The sequence below is a fragment of the Tamandua tetradactyla genome, chromosome 4, assembly GCF_023851605.1.
Source record: "Tamandua tetradactyla isolate mTamTet1 chromosome 4, mTamTet1.pri, whole genome shotgun sequence".
NCBI classification, from domain to species: Eukaryota; Metazoa; Chordata; class Mammalia; order Pilosa; family Myrmecophagidae; genus Tamandua; species Tamandua tetradactyla.
This window is the reverse complement of record NC_135330.1, coordinates 164,737,170-164,755,461: the sequence shown is the minus strand read 5'-3', so window position 1 is coordinate 164,755,461 and position 18,292 is coordinate 164,737,170. Positions and strand designations below refer to the sequence as shown.

At 35.1% G+C, this 18,292-nt stretch overlaps 1 protein-coding gene across 2 annotated transcripts in view; it reads left to right on the top strand.

The window, feature by feature from the left end:
* The window catches only part of UGGT2 (UDP-glucose glycoprotein glucosyltransferase 2), a 271,578-nt gene that overhangs the window by 98,005 nt on the left and 155,281 nt on the right, over nt 1–18,292 (top strand). For both annotated transcript variants that reach the window (XM_077158543.1, XM_077158542.1), the window contains one exon: nt 1,031–1,181. In XM_077158543.1, the coding sequence (XP_077014658.1) occupies nt 1,031–1,181 (151 nt within the window). The remainder of the gene's footprint in view (nt 1–1,030; nt 1,182–18,292) is intronic.

Genomic DNA, 18,292 nt, shown 5'->3' with positions numbered 1-18,292 from the left:
ATAGATCTTTGTTGTTCCCCTTGAGGACTGTATTCTAAAATCTATATATTGCTTTATTCTTATTCCTTTTAATTTCTGAAAGTCGACGTCATATCCATGACTGGATTTTTGGGTTAAATATAATAAATATAATTTTTAAACTTGGGTTAAATATAATTTTAACACTTCATTTTAAAGAATAATCAAAGTTCTTCTATTTTTACCTTTTTAATCATTAACAACTTTACCATAGTCCATAAATTTTTATCTTTATAGGTACAAGGGAATATAGAGAAGCACTATATTTCTGTAACATTAATCCTAGGTCTGCCACTCTTCTAGCTGAGTGACGCTGGACCTGGGTATTTCACCTGTCTGATCCTTATTTGCATCATCTTAGATATCCTGTGGTTGTTGTAAGACTCAAATGAGCTTGGTTTGGACTTGGCTCTTAATTGTCGAACAGTAAGAGCTTGATACACAGTAGTTAAATAATAGTTTAAAGATAAAGGTTGCTCAAACTTGTTGTTATAGGATTGTTTACTCTCGTTTAACAGTAAGACTTTCCTGTTTAATAACTATTGAGTTATTGTATATCCAATTAGAAATTTTAATATATATTCTAGACAGATGTGAACTTTCATGCTTTAATGGGATTCCCTCTGTACTAAATTTTTACATTTTAGGGGGTACAGATTTTATTTTATTTTTGTAGTAGATGATAAAACATGATCTAATATATATTTTTTCATTGTTTAGGGAGTCATGTCCTTCTTTTGTAGAGAATGCCTTGTTGTCTTCCCTTTTAAATAACAAGAAGACTTTATGGCTAGTAAAAAAGAAGAAGCCTTCAACATATGTTTACCCTGGATAACTAATTAGAAGGTCTATTTGTCTTATTTTTTAATAGCTTTAATTTAATAAATTATTTTCCTACTGTGAATAAAAATACGATGAAACTTGTTTCTAATGCTTTGAGAAGTCCATCAACGTTTTAAAGATTTTGTAAAACTTGGCTAATCAAAATAAAACATTTCTTTTCTTTGAAAAGTATTTTGGATATGTTGAAATTAGAAGGAAAAATAATGAATGGCCTTCAAAATCTTGGGATCCACAAGGAAGATATAAGCAAATTTTTAAAATTAAGTTCTCATGTTCGGGAGTATTCCTATGCATTAGACATTCGACATTCTTCTATAAAGGTAAGTGCTCATGTAATTCCTTGTTCTGAAACCTTTAGTAGATTTTAGGCTTTACACAAAACCAAATATTAGCAGGCTTTAGAATAAATGTAAGCATTTTAGAGAAGAGGTGATAGGAGTGCTCAGTGGGAAGAAAAAGTAAAAATACAGACTAATCTCCTCTTTCCTTTGTAGCTTCCTTCCCTTTCCCCAATATTCTCTGTGTTTATTCACAAATATACTTACTCATTCGATATCTATTCTAGAGTTTAGGTAAAACAAAATAACAACAAGAACAACGGGAATAACAAAGCATTAAATAGTTAAAATCTGAAGAATGTAAGAATACCAACTTAATATAATAGAAATCTTGCCTAGACAACTTGCAGTGGCTATCTGAGTCCCTCTCATACCAAAAGTGTAAAAATAATCCTTACTATGGCCTATGAGGCTGGTACATCCTTTTATTCTTTAGATTGTGAAATAGGCTTTTTACTGTTATCCCTTATCATATCCTTGGAAAGTGCTTTTCTTCTCTTTACACAATTATCTGCTAGACTGTTCTTTTTCAGACTTCATTTCATAAAGTATTTCCTAAAGGAAGCTCTTTAAGCATTTCATATATATACTATCAGGGGGTCCCCTAGACCACCCTCAAGTTTGGTTTACTAGAGTCACAATATGATTCACTTGAAAGACTTAGAGGACCCAGAAGTTGTTAAATGCAGGGTTTCAAAGCATAGTCGGCAAAGGGAAAATGCATATGGTGTTGAAGTAGAAGGGAAGCCAGCACACTTTCAAGGGTTGTTTCATAGTTGAATTGCACAGGGCAGACTTGATTCCCCTAGCAATAGTGTGTGATGTGTTAAATGTTACGTGTTAAATTTTACCTGTTTAAAAGTATGGAAGTTTACTTTAGCTTGAGAGTTAAAGTTTTTAAAGATATCCATTGACTATGTGACCGATCAGAGGAGAAGCAAGTGTTTATCATAAATCATATTGTTTGCATACACTGTCAAGACAAATTAAACAGTATGGCTGAAGGCCAAAGTGCGTGAGACACTCATCAGAACATTCCAAGAGTTGACAGAAAGTGGTCACAGGAACAGGCCTCTCTTAGGAATGTGCAAGACTTGAGCAACTCAGGTCTGCTGAATTAACTCTTTCTTGCACACCCATGTGTGTGTCTATTATATGTGATTTTTCATACACACATATACATATGTACGTATGTAGTATATCATAGAACTATCAATCTCTGTATATTTAGCATAGTTATAATTTTAATTTATCCTGATCTCTGATTGATGTCTGGTTCTTACTAGACTATATAAAATTCTTGAAGGTAAGAACTTTATTTTTCTTTCATTATTTTATTTTGGTTTAGCATAGTACCTGGCTAATGGATAATCAACAAGTAAAAACATTTCTTGAATGAATAAATAAATATTTATCTTAAACCGTGTAAAATATTTTTTAATTATGAAACTCTGGAGGCATTCCAATTCCAATATGATCAATAAGAGTATGTCCATGTAACCATTATGATATAATATTATTATAGAAGATTTAACTAATAAAAATTAGAAAACAAAATTCTTTGTATGCATAGAATTGCATAACTAAAATTCCCCAAGGAAAGCCATTATAATTAATAAAGATTTCACTGAAATGGGTTTGAGGTGGCAGTAAACAGATCAAAAGCTTCTTTCACAGAGATAAGAATGGAAGTGATATGGTTGGAACTAAGGTAAATCAGAATATGGGACAAAGGATGATATTGTCTGTATTATAGAGCTTTACCTACTGTATAAGACTGAAGGCAGAGAGTTCAAAACCTAAATTTTCTGAAGCACACAATCTAACTTACCCTGTCTGTCAGTTCAGTTAAACAACTAAACATGTATATATATAGACCATAGTATGCAACAAGTAGTTTTTCCCATATGTCCCTCTGTTGTTTACTCTTTGTACAAGTGTCATAACTTTGAAGTAGTTCATGCAAGAACAGTTTATAATTGTAGTGCTAATTGGTAAGGTACATGGCTCTAAACAACCTCTTTCAATCATATTCATCTTCGGTATAGCACTCATACTTATAAACCCCCTAATGAAGTACCATCACCTCTACACATTCCCATACTTTTAAATTCAATCCCATTAGCTAGTCTGTACATATTTTAAGTAACTGTTCCCCCTTCTCTAGCTACTGTCTTTCTCTTGGTCCCCTGTATTCTACATTTTAAGACTTGAAATTTATATTTTCCATGGGGTTCATATTATTAAAATCATGCAGTATCTATCCTTTTGTATCTAGCTGATTTTGATCAGCATTATATCGTCAAGAGTCATCCATGTTATTATATGCTTGGGGACTCATTGCTTCTTACTCCCAAAGAGTATTCCATCATATTGTTTATATTTATATTGTTTAATATACCACATTTTGTTTATCCACTTGTCTGTTGCTAGACTCTTGGATTGTTTCCATCTTTTGGCATTTGTGAATAATGCCGCTATCAGCATCTGTGTACAAATGTCTGTTTATGACACTGCTTTCAGCTCTTCTGGATATATACCAAGTATTGGTATTGTAGGGGTGTAGGGCACCTTGATATATAGTTTTCTTGAGAAACTGTCAAACCGTCTTCCAAAGTGGCTGTAAATTATACATTCCTACCAGCAGTGAATAAGTGTTCCAATTTCTCCACATCCTCTCCCAGCATTTGTAGTTTCTTGTTTCTTTGATGGCAGCCATTCTTGTAGGTGGAGATGATATCTCATCGTGGTTTTGCTTTGCATATCCCTTGTAGTTAATGAAGATGAGCATCTTATAATGTTCTTTCTAGCCATCTGTATTTGCTCTTTGGAAAAATGTCCATTCATATCTTTTGCCCATTTTATAATTGTATTATTTGTTCTTTTGTTGTTGAGTTATAAAATTTCTTTATATATATTGTATATCAAACCTTTATCAGATACATGATTTTAAAATATTTTCTCCCATTGAATTGGCTGCGTCTTCACCTTTTTGACAAAGTATTTTGAGGCATAGGAGCATTTGATTTTGAGGAGTTCTCATTTATCTATTTTTTCTTTTGTTGGTTATGCTTTTATGTAGGTCTAAGACGCTAACTCCTATTAACTAGGTCTTGAAGATGTTTCCCTATATTTTCTTCTAAGAGTTTTATGGTATCGACTCTTATATTTAGGTCTTTGATCCACTTTGAGTTAGTTTTTGTATAGGAAGTGAGGTAAAGATCCTCTTTCATTCCCTTGACTATGAATATCTAGTTCTCCCAGGACCATTTATTGAAAAGACTGTTCTGTTCCAGTTTATAGATTTGGGGGTCTTATTGAAGATCAGTTGACCATAGAGCTGGTGGTCTATTTCCAAACTCTCAATTCAATTCCATTGATCAATATGTCTGTGTTCTAGTTTGCTAGCTGCCGGCATGCAACACACCAGAGACGGATTGGCTTTTAATAAAAGGGGAGTTATTTTGTTGGTTCTTCAGAGGAAAGGCAGCTAACTTTCCACTGAGGTTCTTTCTTATGTGGAAGGCACAAGATGGTCTCTGCTGGTCTTCTCTCCAGGCCCCTGGGTTCCAACAACTTTCCCTGGGATGATTTCTTTCTCCATCTCCAAAGGCCTGGGCTGAGCTACAAGTGCTGAGAGGAGGAATGCCAAGCTGCTTAGGCTGTGCTACATTGTGCTCTCTCATTTAAACACCAGCCAATTAAGTCAAACGTCACTCATTGCAGCAGACACGCCTCCTAGCCGACTGCAGATGTAATTAGCAACAGGTGAGGTTCACGTACCATTGGCTTACGTCCACAGCAACAAGACTAGGTATGCTCACCTGGCCAAGTTGACAACTGAATCTAACTAACACAGTCTGTCTTTGCACCAATACAAGCTGTTTTGAACACTGTAACTTTACAATAAGCTTTAAAGTTAGGAAGTCCTCCCACTTTACCCTTCTTTTTTTAGGATGTATTTTGGATATTTGAGGCCCTTTTACCTTCGAAATAAATTTGATAACCACCTTTTCCAAGTCTTCAGATAGGTTGTAGGAATATTGATTTGGTACTATGTTGAATCTGTAAATCAGTTTGGGTAGAATTGACATCTTAACGACATTTAACCTGCTGATCTATAAACACGAAATCCCTTTCCACTTATTTATATATCCTTTGATTTCTTTTAACAATGTTTTGAAGTTTTCTGTGTACAGGTCTTCTACATCCTTGGTTTAATTTATTGCTAAAAAACTTGATTCTTTTAGTTTCTATTGTGAATGGAAGTTTTTCTTTTTGTTTTGTTTTTGGCATGTGCAGGCTCTGGGAGATGAACCCAGGTCTCCCACATAGCAGGCAAAAATTCTACCATGGAGCTATCGTTGCACTGCCAGAATTTTTTTCTTAATTGTCTTCTCAATTAGTTCATTACTTGTATATAGAAATTTTACTGATTTTTTTGCACATTAATCTTGTATCCTGCCACTTTGCTGAATTTATTACCTCAAGTAGCTTTGTTCTTGATTTCTCAGGATATTCAAAGTGTAGGATGATGTCATCTTCAAATAATGAAAGTTTTCCTACTTCCTTTCAGGCTTGATGCTGTATTAGGATTCTCTAGAGAAACAGAACCAGTAGGAGATATCTGTAAAAATGAGATTTATAAAGGTGTCTCACACACTTGTGGGAATGCAAGAGTCCAAAATCCATAGGGCAAGCTGTGAAGCTGGCAACTCTGATGAAGAGTCTCAGTGAATTCCACAGGAGAGGCCTGCTTGCTGAAGAAGCAGTGAAAATTCTGTCTTCTCCTTTAAAAGCTTTCCACCGGGTCGAATTTGGCTGATTGAATTATCTCGTGTGCTGGAGACACCCTTAGTTGATCATAGATAGCTTGATTACGTAGATGTAATCAACTGACTGATGATTTTATGAACCTGCCTTCTGGTTTATCAAGTAGCCACAGAATATCTTGCAGCAACAGTTAGGCAAGTGCTTGCCTGACCAGACAACTGGCTTCATCACCTGGCCAAGTTGACACCAGAACCTAACTATCACAGATGCGTTTTATTTATTTTTCTTGCCTGATGGCTCTAATTAGAACTTCTAGCACAATGTTGAATAATATTTGTATTATATGTATTATGTATGTATTTCCTGTCTGTTCTGTTTCCCTGGAGAATCCCGACTAATGCAGGAATTAGTACTATCTCACCTCTCTCTCCCCAGAAATTGAGTACTTTAAAGCACCAATTATTCTTCGATATCTCATAGGATGGGGAAAAATGTTCTCAATTTAAAGGAAGTTGGACACACAGTGAGGAAGGAGGGGCCAAGGTGGCGGCTTAGCAATGTGCATGTTTTAGTTTGTCCTCCAGAACTACTACTAAATAACCAGAAACAGTACAGAACAGCTCCTGGAGCCACGTCAGTGACCAAACACACAGTGTACACCAGTCTGGACCAGCTGGACCAGCTGCGAGCCTCCCCAGAACTGTGAGTTCCCCAAGCTGTGGGGTCCGGCATCTGGTGCCCCTCCCTCACAGGCGGCTTCCCAGAGGGAAAGGAAAGAGAGTCTAAACCTGCTCAAGGTGAAGGTCGCTCATTGGGCTCACGGAAAAAGAGGAAAGGGGATGAAACAGGTTTTTGTGGCTGTGTTTTTACGGAGACTTGGCAGCCTCTGGATTTAGTGGCGGGACTGCGACTGCCCCAGGCATGGGCAGAAATGGACTGCTTTCAGGGCTATCTCACACCTGTGCCTTCCCCAGGGGAGTGATGAAACCCAACTCAGGTGGAATCCCTCCCTCAAGGAATTCAGACCCCAGGGCTTGGCAATTTGAAGCCATTAAAACCAGCTTACAACCTCTCCTCTGTCTCCACCATGCCCCCAGCAGGGAGAGTCTTCCAAAGTTAAAGGTGCCGTAACATCTTTTGCTGGTGGGACCCGCAGGCAGACAAGCGCCACATACTGGACAGGATAAGAAAAACAGAGCCCATAGACTTCACAGGAAAGTCTTTTAATATGCTGGGTCTCACCCTCAGGGAGTACTGATGCAGGTGACTCCTTCCCCCTGATAGGGGGCCATTTTAGTCCAGGAAAACCCAGCTGGAGTCTATAATACCTACATAGACCCTCCTAAGGGTGGGGAGGGAAAAGGCACCATACAAGCAGGGCAAGAAACAAGAAAACAAGAACTGAAGAATTATCCTCTGTTAAACAAAACCTAAGTTAGAGGTCCAGAAAAAGCTGAACTGAAGGTCAAAGAACAGATAGACAACAAACTCATCTAGCAAGAAAACCAAGGGTAAGAGAAGTGAAAACAATCTCCAGAATAAACTAACTAAGGTGATTAAATGTCTAGACGCCAGCAAAAAATAACAAATCACACCAGGAAAATTGAAGATATGGCCCAGTCAGAGGAACAAACCAATAGTTCAAATGAGATACAAGAGCTGAAACAATTAATTTAGAATATACGAACAGACATGGAAAGCCTCATCAAAAACCAAATCAGTGAATTGAGGGAGGATATGAAGAAGGCAAGGAATGAACAAAAAGAAGAAATGGAAAGTCTGAAAAAACAAATCACAGTACTTATGGAAATGAAAGGTACGGTAGAAGAGATGAAAAAACAAAGGAAACCTACAATGGTAGATTTCAAGAGACAGAGGTTAGGATTAATGAACTGGAGGACGGAACATCTGAAATCTGACAAGAAACAGAAACTATAGGGAAAAAAATGGAAAAATATGAGCAGGGACTCAGGGAACTGAATGATAATATGAAGCACATAAATATACGTGTTGTGGGTGTCCCGGAAGGAGAAGAGAAGGGAAAAGGAGGAGAAAAACTAATGGAAGAAATTATCACTGAAAATTTCCCGACTCTTATGAAAGACCTAAAATTACAGATCCAAGAAGTGCAGCGCACCCCAAAGATAATAGATCCAAGTAGACGTTCTCCAAGACACTTACTAGTCAACATGTCGGAGGTCAAAGAGAAGGAGAGGATCTTGAAAGCAGCAAGAGAAAAGCAATCCATCACATACAAAGGAAACCCAATAAGACTATGTGTAGATTTCTCAGTAGAAACCATGGAGGCAAGAAGACAGTGGGATGATATATTTAAATTACTAAAAGAAAAAAACTGCCAACTAAGAATTCTATATCCAGCAAAATTGTCCTTCAAAACTGAGGGAGAAATTAAAACATTTTCAGACAAAAAATCACTGAGAGAATTTGTGACCAAGAGACCAGCTCTGCAAGAAATACTAAAGGGAGCACTAGAGATAGATACGAAAAGACAGAAGAGAGAGGTGTGGAGAAGAGTGTAGAAAGAAGGAAAATTAGATATGACATGTAAAATACAAAAGGCAAAATGGTAGAGGAAAGTACTACCCAAACAGTAATAACACTAAATGTTAATGGATTGAACTCCCCAATCAAAAGACATAGACTTGCAGAATGGATTGAAAAACAAGATCCTTCTATATGCTGTCTACAGGAAACACATCTTAGACCCAAAGATAAACATAGGTTCAAAGTGAAAGGTTGGGAAAAGATATTTCATGCAAATAACAACCAGAAAAGAGCAGAAGTAGCTATACTGATATCCAAATTAGACATCTAATGTAAAACAGTTAAAAGAAACAAAGAAGGATACTATGTACTAATAAGAGGAACAATTCAACATGAAGACATAACAATCATAAATATTTATGCACTGAACCAGAATGCCCCAAAATACATGAGGCAAACACTGCAAACACTGAAAAGGGAAATAGACACATCTACCATAAAGTTGGAGATTTCAATTCCCCACTCTCATCAATGGATAGAACATCTAGACAGAGGATCAATAAAGGAACAGAGAATTTGAATATTACAATAAATGAGCTAGACTTAACAGACATGTATAGGACATTACACCCCACAACAGCAGGATACACCTTTTTCTCAAGTGCCCATGGATCATTCTCAAAGATAGACCATGTGCTGCGTCACAAAGCAAGTCTCAACAAATTTAAAAAGATTGAAATCACACAGAACACTTTCTCAGATCATGAAGGAATGAAGTTGGAAATCAATAATAGGCAGAGTGCCAGAAAATTCACAAATATGTGGAGGCTCAACAACACACTCTTAAACAACCAGTGGGTCAAGGAAGAAATTACAAGAGAAATCAGTAAATATCTCGAGGCAAATGAAAAAGAAAACACAACATATCAAAACTTATGGGATGCAGCAAAGGCAGTGCTAAGAGGGAAATTTATTGCCCTAAATGCCTATATCAAAAAGAAGAAAGGGCAAAAATTCGGCAGTTAACTGTCCTCTTGGAAGAACTGGAGAAAGAACAGCAAATTAACCCCAAAGCAAGCAAAAGGAAAGAAATAACAAAGATTAGAGCAGAAATAAATGAAATTGAGAACATGAAAACAATGGAGAAAACCAATAAAACCAGAAGTTGGTTCTATGAGAAAATCAATAAGATTGATGGGTCCTTAGCAAGATTGACAAAAAGAAGAAGAGAGAGGATGCAAATAAATAAGATCAGAAATCAAAGAGGAAACATAACCACTGACCCCAAAGAAATAAAGGAGGTAATAACAGGATACAATGAACAACTGTATGCTAATAAATACAACAATGTAGGTGAAATGGACAAGTTCCTAGAAAGGCATGAACAACCAGCTTTGACTCAAGAAGAAATAGATGACCTCAGAAACCAATCACAAGTAAAGAAATTTAATCAGTCATTAAAAAACTTCCCAAAAAGAAAAGTCCAGGACCAGACGGCTTCATATGTGAATTCTACCAAACATTCCAGAAAGAATTAGTACTAATCCTGCTCAAACTCTTCAAAAAAATTGAAGTGGAGGGAAAACTACTTAATTCATTTTATGAAGCCAACATCACCCTCATACCAAAACCAGGCAAAGATATTACAAAAAAAGAAAACTACAGACCAATCTCTCTAATGAATATAGATGTAAAATCCTAAAGGAAGTTGGAGAAATTTTTTCTGCTTTAGATAGATCTTTTGTTTAAGAAAGTTCAATAATAAAACCTGGGATATGTAAACTTGGAAGCTTAGGTGAAGGGGAAAGAGAAAGAGGGGGAGAGAGGGAGGGATTAACTTTTCTACATAATAATCAATCTCTGAGAAGAATCAAAATGTGAGAAAGCTGGATGGATAGAGAAGTGTTCCCTAATATCACACTTGCCACATGCTTGTGTAGGAAGTTCCTGTGGCAGGGAAGACCATTTTACTTTTAGAAATTGTGATATCTGTTATTGAATGTTAAAGGTTTCTTACTCTGTACTATGATACTTTCTGTCCTCAGCACGTAACATGCCATATCTCATTTTATTCTCACAAAAATCCTATATAGAAGGTATTGTTAGTACCCCATTTTGTAAATAAAGAAACTGAGACACTAAGAGAGTAAGTGACATGAGCCCATGTTTTTACCTATAACTGTATATGATATCTGAAATATTTTTATTGCATTCTTGGAAGATTTTTAGATTCCTGGTGCCTGCCCATGCTAAAAAATAAATAAATTTTAAAATAAAGATTTTTAGAGTTCAAAAGAAGTATAGTATTTAGAAACTTTACCTTAATAATAAAAAGCCAGAATCTCGGTTCTAGCTAACTAACATTGATTAGTCAAGTAGCTTGCTTGGGCTTTAGTTTTTACAGTTATGAAGTGATGAGAATAAACTTTATGGTTTCAAAGTTCACTTCTGGTTCTAGATTTTAGTAAAATTATGGATTACTAAAATTAATGTAATTTAAGGAACCTTCCGAGACACCTGGTAAGCTCTCTTTAGGTAATCTACTTAATCTAGAATGTGTGATTCACGGTTTAAGTCTGACTAAGACCCTGTAGCATTGAAGCAGCTTAAGCTTTTAATGCCCAAATGCCCAGGAAAAAAAAAATTCTATTTTCCATAGAGTTTGAAAAGAACTAAATTAGTCTTTGTTATCTCAGTGTTCTAGTTGCTAGCTGCCGGAATGCAATATACCAGAAACAGAATGACTTTTAAAAAGAGGAATTTAATGAGTTGCTAGTTTACAGTTCCGAGACCAAGAAAATGTCCCAATTAAAGCAAGTCTATAGAAATGTCCTATCTAAGGCATCCGGGGAGAGATACGTTGGTTCACGAAAGCTGATGAAGTTCAGGGTTTCTCTCTCATGTGGAAGGGCACATGGTGAACACATTCAGAGTTTCTCTCTCATCTGGAAAGGCACATGATGAACACAGTCAGGGTTACTGTCATCTGGAAGGGCACATGGCAAACACAGCGTCATCTGCTAGCTTCTTCTCCTGGCTTCCTGTTTGATGAAGCTCCCCGAGAGACATTTTCCTTCTTCATCTCCCAAAGGTCACTGACTGGTGGGCTGTGCATCTCATGCCTATGTCATTCTACTTTGCTCTCTCTGAATCTCTCTTTTCTCCAAAATGTTTCCTCTTTTTTAGGACTCCAGAAACTTATCAAGACCCACCCAAATGGGTTGGAGATATGTCGTCACCTAATCCAGTTTAACAGCTGCTCTTGATTAAATCACATCTCCAGAGAGATGATCTCATTACAGTTTCAAGCATACAGTGTTGAATAGGAATTATTCTACCTTTATGAAATGGGATTTAGGTTAAAACACGACTTTTCTAGGAGACATACATCCTTTCAAACCAGCACAGCAGGGTTCAAATTTAAGGGGTTTCCATTATTTTTTCTCTCATCTTCCCATTCTACCCAGTCAATCTGTGGCACAGAATTTTTATTGTATTGTTTGAGAAGTGAGTGAGTGAGTTCAGACATTATACTGCCTTGCTTTCCATTCTGGGATATTCTATGTCCCAGGAACATGGATTCTAAATTCAGTACGCTGTTTCCTTTATAACTATGGGCACAAGGAGTGTACTAGAATTACTGAAATATTATAACAATTTTATTTTGTATTTTATTTAAGTAATATATTTTTCTTAAGAATATACATTCTATCCCTTTGGGGAACTGGGGAGAAAGGAGGAAATATTCAACTTTCCCATCTGGGGAATTCCTGATGTGCTTGCAAGCAGTGGTGACAACCAATTCAACAGACTGAGCCTTCACTCTTGGGGTTCAACTCTGTGAAACTTATTCCTGCAAAGAAGCAGCTAAGCCTACTTAAAGATATGCCCCAGAGAACCTCTCTTGTTACTCAGATATGGCCTTTCTCTCTCTGAGCCAATTCAGCAGGTGAACTAACTGCCCTCCCCCTACATGGCACATAACTCCCATGGGTGTAAATCTGATGGGCAACATGAGACAGGACTCCCAGGATGAGCCAGGAGGTGGCATCATGGGATTGAGAAAGTCTTCTTCACCAAAAGGGAAAAGAGAGAAATGAGATAAAATAAAGTTTCTGTGACTGAAAGATTTCAGAGTTGACTGGTTATCCTGAAGTTTATTCTTATGCATTATATAGGTATACTTTTAAAATTTGTGATGTACTAGAGTGCCTAGAGGGAAGTACTTGAAACTGTTGAACCGTATTCCAATAGCCTTGATTCTTGAAGATGATGGTATAACTATATAGCTTTTACAGTATGACTGTGTGATTGTGAAAACCTTGTGTCTGATGTTCCCTTTAGCCAAGGTATGGACATATGAGTAAAAAATAAAGAAAAGTAAATAACTAAATAATTGGGGGAGGGTTGAGGGGTAAAAATAAATTGGGTAGATCAAAGTACTAGTGGTCAATGAGAGATAGGTATAAGGGATATGGGATGTATGAGTTTTTTCTTTTAATTTTTCTGAAGTGATACAGATATTCTAAAAATGATCATACTGATGAATATACAACTATGTGATGATATTGTGAGCCATTGATTGTATACTCTGGATGGATTGTATGGTGAGTGAAGATACTACAATAAAAATACTTTTTAAAAAGAATATGCTTTCTTATTTTAGCAAAATGTGAATTTTATTTCAGAAATGCAACTTTCAGTATAAGTTTAATATTTTCACTTTTCTTTAGTGGTAATGAAATAAATTGACCAAATAATATATTTATAATGAATTTTGTCTATGATGACTATAAAGTATGTCAAAAAGAATCATAATGCCATGTGACAAGTCTTTTGCTATGAATTATAATTTCTTACTGTACAGGTACCTTTGATGCCCTATAGCTATGATTTTTACTAATTTATGATGGATTTTATCCTGAGATTATGTAGAAAGTATGATTTCTAATATATTTCTCTTAATGTGATGAAGCATACAACTGTAGAAGAACCCAGATGTGATACCCGAAGTGTAATTTCTATATCTGTAGTACAAGTATTCCAAAACTTTAATATTTGAACTAAATACAAAGTTTATGATTTTTTTACTTTTCTTTATGTTGCATATATAAATTAAATTTTTTGTATGTTTATTCTTTTTAAAAATATTTTTATTGAGAAATATCCACATATCTTGCCCCTCCTTCTCATTAACCCACAGTATTTCAGTCTACTCATATACATTAAATTTTGAAGCATTAAGTTGCCATTAGTTCCCTTAATTCAGCCACTGAGGCTAATTCAGATTTTTACCAATTTGGTAGCCATAGATAAAGGACTCCTTTTCTTACTTCCATTAAAAATCTGTGTTTTATCTTGACTACTAAATTGTCAAAAAATTTACCCACAAATATCAAGCACTTGTTCACAGATACCGTGATAAAAGGGTGAGAGCAGCCTTTAAGCCTTTCTGTTCCTTGGGACTTGCTTAATAAATTTAAATGTTTACTTACTGAGGCCACAAACTGAGCAGTGATTTCAGCAGTAAAGGGAGTCAAATCATGAGGACCCCAAGGAGGGATAAAGGAACCTACTCTTTGCAAATAGTACCTTAAATATTCATTATAATGAATTGTAGCCAGACTTTGTGATTGTAGCCAGGCTTTTGTCCTTAATTAAATGCCTAAACATTGCAAAATTTTGGCAATATGCTGTGAAATACAATTCTATAAAGAAGAGTAATCTACTTTTGGCTTTATAATAAAAAGTCTCTGGAGAATTAAAATTCATATATCAAAACAAAAAGCTAGATGTCTCCTGAATAGCATGATGTATAGTTTCAGCTGATTTTAAGCCATATGCAAGATATTTTATTTAATTAAGCATAATCTTTCCTTTCCATGATATCTTAGAATGGCGAAAATTGTGCTAAACTTGTAACACAAGCTTAAGGTCCTAGACTTAGTTTCTGACCTTTGAATATTGATCTCCCTTCCACCTCACAAATCTCTGAAACACATCTAGGCTCCGAAATTTTATAATGATGTTGAAGATCAAAATCTTAGCTCAGCTGCCAAGGAGAGGTAATAGAGCTTAGTTGATTCTAAAGTCAGACAGACTTAAGTCTGCATTCTGGTTTTCCCGTTTCTCAATTGTGTGATTTTTTTTGACAAGTTACTGAACTTCTTGAGCTTTAGTAGTCTCATTTATAAAATGGGATATAATTACCGCATAGCTGTACTGTGATAATTAAATAATGAAAAATACACTGGAATCGTATGTTAATGATTCAGTGTAGTAGAGGATTTGGTGTGAACTAATGTTTCTCTTTGAAATAAAGTAATAGTTAAGTAAAACAGTATTACCCAGGAAGTAATGGACAGTCATGTTATAAAAGTATAAAAGAGGAAAAAATCACCGTGTCCTAACAAGGACAACCACTGTTAATATTTTTTTAGTTTCCTTCTAAATCTCTTTCTGTGCATCCGTTTTTCCTCCAAAATTGATATAATTTGCTGTATAAAGTTATGTATTTTGCCTCTATATAAAATCATCTCTGTATAAACTGTACATAGTCATCTTTTTAAGGCTTATAAAAATTGTGTTTTATGGATATAGATGTGTATGTTTAATCGTTTCTTGCATGTTGGTCCTTTAAATTTTTTTCTGATTTTTTACTATTTTAAATAATTCTCTGTCATACCTTTATTGCATTTCTTATTTTCTTCTGATAAGTTTCCACTACTAATATTTGCTTCAAATTTCCAAAACACATGCTTCAGTTTACTCTCTTAATATATTTACAAGTAGTAAATATGTAAAACAGCATTTTATGACAATGTCCCAGATGTAATAGAGTTACTCTGATTGAATAATACATGCATATGCTAGGTTCTCCTTAAAGCTTGTTTAGAAAGAAGTGCAACTGTTATCCCACATTTAGAAAGCACTTTCCTGCCTTGTTTAATTATAGAAGTCATAAATAAAAATACCCTCCAATGGGAAAGTTTAATTTTTTAAAATTTTTTTTTAATTTTTAATTTTTTTACATGGGCAGGCACCGGGAATCGAACCCGGGGCCTCTGGCATGGCAGGCAAGCATTCTTGCCTACTGAACCACCGTGGCCCGCCCGAGAAGTTTAATTTTTAATAAGACATGTTCAAAGTTGTTTTTCTAGTGGCATAAATGGATTACACCTTTACCACTCTGGGTTAAAGGTAATTTGTATGACAGCTGTCTAAAGTTATACGTACATACTCTAATCATTGTAAAGATTTTTTTCTTAGACATTTATATAGGTATTGAATCTCATATTAACCCTATCGGTAATTTAGGTAGATAAGCCCAATCATGTTAAAGTAAAAATGAACAGTTAAGGAGAATGTTTTCCATTGTTAGTATCACACAACAGACTATAGGTCATTTAGATTTTATGCAAAAACAGCTGTTCCATTATTTAAAAATTAACACAGACTCTTGATTCTGTTGCTGTGTATTAAAACTACTCAGTTTTTCAATTTCAAGAGAATTGAGAGGTTTAGAAATTGATTGGCTGCTTTACAATTTCTGATTGTCATTGGTATACTATTCTAAAATTCCAACAATTCTGTATTGTTTCCTGTGTTAAGAACACAACATTCCCTCTAGATTATACATCTTTTAAATCCAAAATTAATAAATTTGAAGTAGTTCTAATAGAAACAACTAAGAAACTTGTTTTCAGTAGCCATTGCATTGGATTATTTGGATGTTTGATTACAAATTCTGTCCTGCATGAAATTTTATCATGTTGTAGTGGAGCATTATTTCAGTTATTCATAGCTTTTCTAGGTAACAGACAATCCTATATTTAGGAAAAGTTAAGCTTTGTGAAAACAAAAATAAAGACTGTTTTGCTTGGCTGTGATTAGCTCAGTGATTTGGCGGTTTTTGTAGAGGATATTTTAAAATTGTATTTTTCAATGTGCAAATCTTTTTAGTATTGATCCTAAGTATTTTATTCTTTTAATTGCTATTGTAAATGAATTTTTCTAAAACTTCCTTTTCAGATTTCTCATTACTGGTGTATAGAAACAAACCTCATTTTTGTATATTAATCTTGTATTCTTCAGCTTTCCTGAATTCGTCTATTGGCTTTAGCAGCTTTCTTGTGGATTCTTTGAGAGTTTCCATATTTAGGTTCATCTCATCTGAAAATGCATGTAGTTTTTCTTTTTCCTTTCAAATATGAATGCCTTTTACTTCTTTTTTTTTTTTTCTTAATTGCTCCTTCTAGGACTTCCTTGTACAGTGTTTAATAGCATTGGTGAAAGTGAGCATCCTTGTCTTTGTCCTAATGTTAGTGGGAAAGCTTTTCACCAGTGAGGAGGATGTTAGCTATTGGTTTTCATGAATACCTTTTATCATGTTAAGGAAGTTCACTTATTTCTAGTTTCTGAGTGTTTTTCTCATGTACGGGTGTTGGATTTTGTCAGATTCTTCTGTACCAGTTGAGATGATGATATGTTTAATTCCCTTAGTGCTATAAATCATGCATGGAATAATTTTCTTATATTGAACTGACCTTGGATTCCTGGAATGAATCCCACTTTTAAAGCTTTGGTATAACAGTAGTTCTGGCTTCATAGAATTAGTTAGAAAATATTTGCTCCTATTATGGAAGAGTTTGAGGAGGATTTAGTTGATGATTATTTAATTTTTGATAGAAGCACCAATGGAGCTATCTTTTTCTGGTCATTACTTTGTTAAAAGTTTTGTTATTACTGGCTTAACTCTTTATTGTTCTGCATCTGTTGGAGAATTTGTTTCTTATTGCCTCAGTTTTTAAAATGTTATTACTAGAAAAAAGTTGTGATTTACAGAAAATTCATACATAAAATACAGGGTTCCCTTATACCACCCTATTATTAACACCTTGCGTTAGTGTTTGTACTTTTGTTACAGCTGATGAAAACACATTTTTATAATTGTAGTATTAATTATAGTCTGTGGGTTGCTTGGATTCACTGTATTATACAGTCCAGTGGATTTTTTTAAAGTTTTGTTCTTGTAACATATATCAACCTAAAATTTCTCCCCTTTTATCAGCATTCAAATATGTAATTCATTGTTGTTAATTACATTCACAATGTTATGCTCCCATCACCACCATCTATTACTAGAATTTTTCCATTATCGCAAATACAAATTCTATATAATTTAAGCATTAAACCCCTGTTTTCTGACCCCCACTCTTGTCCACTGATAACCTGTATTCTAGATTCTGATTCTATGCTTATTCTAAGTATTTCATATCATTGTCATCATGCAATATTTGTCATTTTGTGTCTGGCTTATTTTATTCAACTTGAGGTCTTCAAGGTTCATCCATGTTGTCCCATGTATGGGAACTTCATTCCTTTTTATCGCTGAATAGTAGTCTGTTGTGCATGTATCCCACATTTTGTTTATCCATCCTTCAATTGTTGAAAACATGAATTGCTTCCTTCTTTTGGCAATTGTGAATAATGCTGCCGTGAACATCATTGTGCAAATATCTGCTCGAGTCCCTGCTTTTAGTTCTTTTGGGTATATGCCTAGAAGTGGGGTTACCAGGTCACATAGTAATTCTGTAGTTATTTTTCTGAGGAGGCAAACACAGTACTACAGATTATGTGATTCCATTTATATACGGTATAAATATAATTAAATCTATGGAGACTAAATAATGTTAGTTATGTAGAGTTGAGGAAGGATAGAGGCATTGAGAAGTGACTGCTAAGGAGTATGAGGTTTTTCTTTTTGGAGCAGTGTAATTATTCTAAAATTGACTGTGGCAATGAATGCACAACTG